At 36.7% G+C, this 8,788-nt stretch overlaps 2 protein-coding genes across 2 annotated transcripts; one reads left to right on the forward strand and one right to left on the reverse strand.

The window, feature by feature from the left end:
• The first annotated feature begins 1,973 nt into the window (after positions 1 to 1,973).
• Positions 1,974 to 5,843, forward strand: LOC122644847 (probable galactinol--sucrose galactosyltransferase 2). Its single transcript, XM_043838222.1, has 8 exons — positions 1,974 to 2,341; positions 3,774 to 4,024; positions 4,281 to 4,371; positions 4,557 to 4,605; positions 4,752 to 4,843; positions 4,995 to 5,102; positions 5,211 to 5,326; positions 5,839 to 5,843. The coding sequence occupies exons 1-8, from the start codon at positions 2,043 to 2,045 to the stop codon at positions 5,841 to 5,843; spliced, it is 1,011 nt and encodes a 336-aa protein (XP_043694157.1). The 5' UTR covers positions 1,974 to 2,042.
• A 241-nt stretch (positions 5,844 to 6,084) lies between these two features.
• On the reverse strand, positions 6,085 to 7,221 carry LOC122644578. The gene is made up of 2 exons (XM_043837956.1): positions 6,649 to 7,221; positions 6,085 to 6,296 (listed from the first exon to the last, which is right to left on the reverse strand). The coding sequence occupies exon 1, from the start codon at positions 7,103 to 7,105 to the stop codon at positions 6,668 to 6,670; it is 438 nt and encodes a 145-aa protein (XP_043693891.1). The 5' UTR covers positions 7,106 to 7,221; the 3' UTR covers positions 6,085 to 6,296; positions 6,649 to 6,667.
• Positions 7,222 to 8,788: the final 1,567 nt, after the last annotated feature.

The raw sequence follows: 8,788 nt of genomic DNA on the forward strand, positions 1-8,788 counted from the left end.
TTTACCCTTGTATTAAAACATTATAATTAAATTTATAATACTACCCTTCCTTCATCTTCAACATTGGTCAAGGGCAGTTTAGAGATTTGAATTTATTTAACTGGCTAACATCATCACTTAACAGCATAAAACTAATGGTAGGGACTAATTTGTCATATTGGGGTCTAAATCAAGGGGTAATTGAATTTTTTCAAAAACCAAGGGGTGATCTAAGTTTTGTTTGAAAACCAGGGGTGACGTGTAATTTACCCTTGTTTAAATTAGTTAACTCAATAATACGGGAAAATGTTATTTGGGGGGTGGGGGCTTAGGCTACACCTAGACTAGCTAAGGGTGTCAAATCCTAGGCTGAATCGTTAAGATCGATCGAAAAAACCCGAGACCGAACCGATCCTTATTGGATTGGTTTTGGACTGGGGTATGATGGGACCAACTAAAAACCGGATTGACCGATAACAAATCGAATGAAACCGATAAAAAAATAATGAATATAAGAATATGAATAATTGAATTGATTTCAATATTAGTGAGCAAATTTATGGTTGTAAGGGAAATTGTTACAAATCAATGAATATGATGTTATGAAAATAGGGAAATTGATTTGTAACAATGCTTGTTCCATTGATCTCCTTTTTAAATGTGGGGCTAATGAAATATTTTATGTAGTTGAAAAGAGAAAGAGAAGAAAATAGGCACAAATCGAACCCAATGTGTTTAAAAAAACCCGGTATCGAATCGAATCCAAACCGCTCAAACCGTTATCATAAATTGAAACCGATACGAAACCAAACCGCACCAAAACCAAAACCGAGGGCGAAATCGAAAAGTCCTTATTGGTTTGGTTTCGGTTTCCCTAAAAGCCACACCGAAATCGAACCGAACCGACTGATTGGCACCCCTAACCCAGACACAATGGAGGGCGAAATGATCGCCCTGCCCCCGAGATGTTAGCGTTTGCTCTCATTAGCTGTTATGCGCACGTAGCCCCTGCGCTCCCCCACAGAAAACGCTCTCTCCAATAATAATTAATTTTTTAATTTCCACCATCTCTCCCTCTCATTTATAAGTTCTTATTCTTTTACGTATAAATTCTCACAATTTATGCGTGTGTACAATCTTTTTTTGGTCCTATGTTTTTTAATTCCGTATCATTATTTTTTATTTATTTTTAATTTTTTTGTCACTGTTAAAATATTTGATTTTATTTTTTACCATCCTGTTAAAATCCTGAATCTGTTTTAAACATGTTAAACTTCACAATTTTTATTTGTCATTTCGTTTTAACAAGGGATATAAATGATCAAATTTGAATTGAGTATAACAATTTGTATACATATCTGACAAACTTTAAATCGGTTTTTTGAATACTGATTCCCAATAGATACAAACACAAATCGAATACAGATTTTTTTTAATTATCTCTTTTCATTCTCCATAGATGGGAGAACAGAGTCATGAGTTTGGAGAAAGCGGCATTGAGGTTTCACTATGTTGAGGGGCGAAGAAGAGCTGAAGAAAATAAAAATTCAATGAGAAAGTGAAGGGGTGAATGCTACCCTAGGTGGATTTTGAAATTTCATATCTTGAAATTATACATTTTATGATAATTATTTTAAGAAATTATATTTAATAGAATATTAATTTCGGACCGTACGTGGGCCACCAAACCAATCACCACCTTCGATCAGTCAATTGCACTCGCCCACGTCAGCTGCTGAATCATTGTCCATCATCAATGGGAGAGTGGTGTCATTACCAAAAAAAAAAAAAAAATCAATGGGAGAGTGGAGTCGCACGATTATTCGAGTCATCCTATCTTTTGGATATGAGTGAGGCTCGTTTGTAATCACACAAAAAAATTTGCCGTTCTCTCTCATATCCTTTCCCGGTCTTTTTATTCCCCGCCTCCTCTTGGCTGTAGGTGATAGGATAAGAATCCTTATAGCCTTATAGGTATTCATTCTTCATTCGAACGGTCGAAATTTCAAAACTAATCATCCACGGGCTTTGTTTTGTTTTGTTTACGATTGGGAAGAAAGACTATGGTTTCTCCATCTCTGAGAACTCTGTCGCTCAATGCCCCTATCAGCTCGCTATTTCTATACCCAAATCAAAGGATTTTCTCTAATCGATGCTTGCGTCTCCAGAAGACATGGAAGCAGTCCATGTGTTTAAGCACAAAACCCGTCGTCTCAGATGAGATTTTAAGGATTAACAGCAAGGATGCGCTGACTGGTGTCCCCGAGAACATTGTTGTGACCTCGTCCACAAATGATTCTGTGTTTCTGGGGGCTACTTCAACAGATAGAAGTTGCCGTCATGTTTTCAAGCTTGGAGTTCTGTAAGTCTTCTTTTCTCCCTGTCTTCTCTCTACATGTTATTTTGAATAATCAGAACTCACACTTTGCTTTCCCAATTTACCACTCTGAAGCCATTGATGAAAGTGGTTGTTAATATAGTGAGTCCTTATTTGCTGTAAGGTTTCTACACTCCAGCTTTGTACAAAAGTTCATAATAAACTCTCTCTCTCTCTTCAAGAACTGAGAAAATCTGCTGCGTTGAAGCGGGATCATTTAAGAATATTTGGCATCTTTTTTAAGTGCTTGGATGATATGCATTATTTTTGGTTATTGATTAGAGTTTTACATTAGAGACTATCTAAATGACACCTGAGTATTTAGCACATGTAACCTTTTTTTTTTTGGGTTACCCTTTGTCTTATTTCCAATTTCTTTGAGGTAAAAAAAAGTTAAATAATGTAAAAGAACTGTCATTGTTATGCTTTTCAAGTACACATGTGAAATGATAGGTTTTTACGCTGGTTGAAAGAAAATTTGTGTTATATTAAGAAGACGAAAAAAAAAGTTATAAATTATTATGCAACTTAAGGGGTGTCAATAAGAAATCCGTTTACAATATGTCTTTTGTTCTTGCTTATTTACATGTTTGAGAAAGTTTTCTGCTAATCTCTTCATTCAAGGTGGTTTTGACACTACGATTGGCCTCATGAAATAGTGATTGTCATAATTAACTCCCATCCCATATTTCTGAAGGTCCAAACTACTCTTTCTTAGTCTGATTAGAGGGTCAGATCTCGTGGATTAAGAGGTTCTCTCTTCACCGTTGGTGAGGGGAAACTTGGTCCTTACTTGTTTGTTGTATGTATATTTTGGTTAGAGGAAATGGGTCTTGGAGGTAATTCCTTCCTCCCCCCCCCCCTGTTTTGAGTGCCCTGCCTGTAGTGCTTTTTTGGAGACTGATTATTCTTAAATATGGTGGAATGCTCTTATGGAAGTAGCCAAACAAGGAAATTCCAGTGTGAACTACAATTGTTATGTAGTATGTGTAGTTGAGGAGATATATACAAATCCAAAAGATCATTCCACCTGAAATTTGGAGACAGTATCAACAGTATAAACATGGATATTCTTTCCCAAAGAGATGGTATATGGTCCACATTTTGCCTTTTATAACCATGGTCTTCGAAGAACATACTATGTCCATACTGGTCCACAAGTGGGTTCCAAGGCTCAGAATAAATGTTTTAGTCTGATCTAAAATCGACAAGACTGGAAGAACTATACAGTCCTCCTTGCCCTCTTAACTCTTTTCATCTAATTTCTTAATTAGCTTTGTCAATACGGGTAAATACGATCATATATCATAGTAGCAGGTTATTATTTAAAAATTAGACATACAACTTGGCAACTTCACTCTAAGAATTTTAATGATTGAAAGTTTTATATATATATATTTTTTTGCTTCCAATACAGGGAAGCAGGAGTCAGATTTCTTTGTTTGTTTCGGTTTAAGATTTGGTGGATGATACCCCGGATGGGAAACTCAGGAAGTGATGTTCCTGTTGAGACACAGATGCTGCTTCTGGAAGCTAGAGAAGACCAAAGTTTCTCTGCTTCTAATGCATCTACATCTTACATCCTTTTCTTGCCTGTGTTGGATGGTGATTTCAGAAGCAGTTTGCAGGGTAACTCAGCAAATGAGCTCGAGTTGTGTGTAGAAAGTGGTAAGCTCTTTATTGTATAAGTTGGTCTCCAATTCAATGGATCAGTTGAGGAGTTATACCAATAAAAGTTTGACCTCATAGGATGATGATCATGCTATCACAGCAATCCACAGTGCATCCAATCTGGTTCTGCTCAATACAATGCTGGATGGAACAGCTTCCTCCTGCATTTCTGTCCAAATGACTTCTTAATTTTGTTTAGAGCTAGTTATATAATCATAACCTAATGACATTGACCTATTTTATATTTTGATAGGTGACCCAGCTATAGTTGCATCACAGTTTCTAAAAGCAGTTTTTGTGAACTATGGAAACAACCCATTTGATCTGATGAATGAATCCATGAAGTAGGTCGGCTCTCAAAATGAAATTTGATTCCTAGATTCTGATGTCAAGTGTCATATGACAAGAATCCAAGGTGTGGTCTTAGATGGCAGCAATGTCATTTTCCATACCAATGGATTGGATTAATGTCATATGCAGTCATGGTGTACTTAGTTCTTACTTGTTCTAATGTAGAGTATGGATACAGGATATTGGAGAAGCATAAGGGGACCTTTTCACTTCGTGAAACCAAAAAGGCAAGTCTACTTGCTTTGTCTAATTCATGGGACTCATCTTACTGTGGCACTTTGATTTAGTCATCTTGCATGGATAACATATTCCCATTCCTAATAATTTATTTATATATTTATTAATTTTTTTGGGGTGTTGCATATGGAAGCAGATGCCTGGAATGTTAGATTGGTTTGGCTGGTGCACCTGGGATGCCTTTTATACTGAGGTTAATCCTCAAGGAATAAAAGATGGCCTAAAGAGGTAGACATGATTCCTGGTGCATACCATCTTAATTCTTTTAGGTTGCTTCTAATTCTCCATCTTAGTCTGTGTTATTTTCTTTTATTGAACAAGAGATAAAGCTTGAACTAGATAGTTTTCAACATCTCTTACCAATCTTTCTCTGACTCAGCTTATCTGATGGAGGCACCCCTGCAAAGTTCATAATAATAGATGATGGGTGGCAGGATACATATAACGAGTTAGAGAAAGAAGAAGGGCTGTCTCCTGAAGAAATACAGTACATCAATCTATTCTTAAATCAATTTTGTTATTCTATATATCAGTTTCTTGTTCATTGTGATATTATCTACAGTTTTATCTGATTTTGTTTTCTTTCAAATGACAGGTTTGGGTCCAGATTAATGAACATCAAAGTAAATAATAAGTTTCGGAAGAACGAGAATGAATCTCCCAATGAGGCAACAATTTCAACCTCAAATTCATTTATATATTCTCCTATATGTCAATGCTTTACAACCCCCCCCCCCACACAAAGGGTTTTAAGAATCTTTTTTTTGTATCGGTAATTCAAATTTATAGAACAACAAGAAGGAATATACAAAAAAGGGGGCTCCAATCAGCCTAAGAGGCAAAAAAGAAAGGCCCGAAAGTGAACAAAAACACAAACAACCCAGCTAGCTCAATAGAAGAGCATTCACTCCCCATTTATCAACCAGGTAATAGTTCCGATAGGATTTAAGAATCCATTCTCCTCAATCCTGTATGGTAAAACCCTAGATGACTAGAATATGTCGACTTCAAAGCCAATCTGGACGGATCTAGGCCGATTCCGATCTGGATCCCCCATCTAATGGTCAGAGTTGCCACTTCATCCCACCAACTGGCACAGGTGGACCAAATGGAAAGCCCTTCCCATGTTAGCCCATGTGAGGAATCTTTTGCTTATTACCAATTGGAGTTTATGGCATGTCTGCAATTATGAACCATGTTATGACCCCATTACATTCTAATAGATTGAAGGACAGATACCTTTTGTTCAAAGAGAGAAGACATCTAGACAGCAACATCAACATCATCTGCCAATTTCAATTAAGTACACTGCTCTAAAGCTCAACTATTAATTCATGTTACCATTTCTTTGCTCCATTCAATTGCTGGTCTCTTATGCATCCAAAAAAACAAAAATTGGTGGTCTCTTGGCAACACACGATACCTTTCGGATGCACGGATGTTAAAAAAAAACATAACATGATCAACAATGTTCAGTAAAATTTACTTTCCACTAAATCAAAGAAAGATAGGGAATTATTTCCCAACAAGAGTTACAACTACACCCAATGATGATATAATCGAAGCAAACCAGTGATCTTGAATCAAGCTAATCAAAGTAAAACAAATCCAAATTTATAGTGACAAAATTGAAGCACAATTCCTTCTGAAAGAGATTTGGGATGGTAATTGGTCTGCCCTATTCTCCTGGTTTACGTCAAAATAAATTAGCCTTAAGATCATGATCGACTGCACGTCATTGCATAGTGAAATTGTGCTTGCATATATGCCTAGCTATGGCCTTTTCATAAAATTGAGTCCACATAGAATGGGTTGCTGTCAATGAATCAATCTTGATTTTTGTGTCAGATATCTTAACATAGCAACCCTTCCAACATTGGGTGTCTATTCTTACTTGCCCTCAACTTGTTTCATCCTAGGGAAATGCAGTTAGATAAGCAGCATAGATATATACATACCAACAAGGAAAATGGATTCCGAGCCCAGAAACATCAACATATAATCTACTTTGACAAGTAGATAGATTAAGGGCCTTACCCATGTTTCTCAAGTTTAAGCTGACTTACTCATTTGCATCACCTTTTCTTGAGCCTCTGTTAAAACATTAGCACCATCTTTGCAGCCAAGGTGGTCTGGTATCTTCTCATCTGTCAGATCATCACTACCCTCTGGATCAATTCCATCATCTTCAGAAGAGACTTCTTCATCTGAACCACGTACTGAAACTGATGACTCTGACTCTGGGAAATCAGATAATACTGATGGGTTCGAATATCCTGAGTTAATGAAATCAGACATCTTCCTGTCGTCCTCTCTCATCCACTCGCTGTATTCTTTGTAGTCAAACCCAACTGTGTTTCGTCCTCCAAATGCAGATTCGAGCTTGTCCTTATCAAAAAGGTCCTCAATTAACTTTCGGCTTTCCAGGTCATTAGAATATACAAACTTCACTTTCTTGTACGTCTTAGGCTCTATAAAGGGTTTCACCATCTGCAAAGAAAAAATTACTTATTGTAGCTTGCAGTGCAGTAGATTCAGAAGAATTCAAACCCGCGGAATTGCATTACCAGAACTGAAAACATGGTAAATTCAGGAAGTACTAAAATCCATGGAAATTGATCCCAAAGCACTAACATTCACTTTTATTGCGATTGTGAAGGGCCCTGCACTCTTCCCCAAATATCAGAAGTTATACATAATATGACAGCTGTCACTTACTGAGCATCCATCATAAATTCCCACCTTTCCCCCTCTCCCACCTCCAAAAAATTGTGAGCTTTTGGAAGGGTTTCAGATCCACTCTCTACTAAAGATTGCAATTTTTTCTTTAGTAACAAAATGCACCAGGTAAAAAATAATAATAATAATAATAGCAGTTAGTAATTAAGGAACATAAGATGATTAGCTGAGGAATCAAAGAATTTTGGAGCGAACATAAATTACAATCAGCGTCAAACCTTAGTATTTGGAACTTGGTGCCGTTCAAAGTAAGAATGAATCACTGCATCAGGATGTTCAAATTTTGAAGAAGGTTATACAGGTTGCTCGATGATGATAATAGGCACTGAAAATTGTAGTGGATGTACCATCCCCCTTGATGTAGGGAGGGCTCCTAAAGCCTAGGTATTCCACTGGTTTGAGTCCTTGACAAAAGGCAGCAAGCATACATTCCTTACACTTTAGATATTAGGCAAAAAAAAATGCAAATAAATAATGATCAGAATATAAAAAGGCTAATGCAGTCTTACATGATTAATTCCAATTAGGCAACATGTGAAGGTGTTAAAGATAATCAGCCTTAAGTTGGAACAATGCAGGAGCTTTCAAAGTTCTTTAAAAAAAAATAATTGCTGTAATAAATATTATTCACTAACTAACATGCAAAACAACAATGAATTAATGTAGGATATTCAGCCTAAGTGAAATACTAACAGGTTTGCATATTAAGTCTTTTTAATCTAACAAGTTGTAGCAATAGGAAAAACGTAGCCAGGGGGGGTTAGATGGTAGATGGTTTAATCATGAGATTAGAAAGAAAAGAAAGCAACAGTAGGGGATAGAAGGGAAGGGGAAGAGAGTACCAAGATAGAAGAAAAGAAAGAAGAAGAGGATTAGAGAGAGAGGAAGAGACTTACTCAAAGAAGGAGAAGACTCCAACGAATTCTGCAATTTTATTTTCTGTTCTCTGTGTTGACTTTTGCAGATTATTACATATTTAAAACAGGGTGGTTACAAGCAAGAGAGAAAGGGGAAAAAAAAAAGATGCTGTCCACTTGGCAATGCTCCCCAATTGTAGAGGGGAAAGAGTGGATGGGAAGAAGGGAGGGGGAAGTTACAACTAAAACAGTTTTGTAATTCCCCAAAAAAAAAAAAGAAAACACAGAAAAAACTGCTTATTTAAAATTCAAATAACTAGCAACATAAGACTTCAAAAAAACAAAAAAAATTAAATTAAATTAAATCTAAGATGATCATATGCTGATGTGGATATGGCTGATGATGTGGCTACTGACATGGCTGTTGTTGTGGACATGGATGATGACGTGGCTGCTGATGTGATTTACTGACGTTGCTGCTGATGTGTCACTTCTGCCTTCTCTTCCTCTGATATACTTTGAGGCCCTCATCAATTCTCCTCGGCTTGAAAGAATTCATCTCCGGTGACTGAAAATT

Source organism: Telopea speciosissima, chromosome 11 (genome assembly GCF_018873765.1).
Source record: "Telopea speciosissima isolate NSW1024214 ecotype Mountain lineage chromosome 11, Tspe_v1, whole genome shotgun sequence".
Classification (NCBI taxonomy): Eukaryota; Viridiplantae; Streptophyta; class Magnoliopsida; order Proteales; family Proteaceae; genus Telopea; species Telopea speciosissima.

Coding starts and splice junctions, on each gene's coding strand:
- LOC122644847 (XM_043838222.1), top strand. CDS start 2,043: ATGGTTTCTCCATCTCTGAGAACTCTGTCGCTCAATGCCCCTATCAGC. Junction 4,025..4,280: donor CGAGTTGTGTGTAGAAAGTG/GTAAGCTCTTTA, acceptor ATATTTTGATAG/GTGACCCAGCTATAGTTGCA. Junction 4,844..4,994: donor ATAAAAGATGGCCTAAAGAG/GTAGACATGATT, acceptor TCTCTGACTCAG/CTTATCTGATGGAGGCACCC.
- LOC122644578 (XM_043837956.1), bottom strand. CDS start 7,105: ATGGTGAAACCCTTTATAGAGCCTAAGACGTACAAGAAAGTGAAGTTT.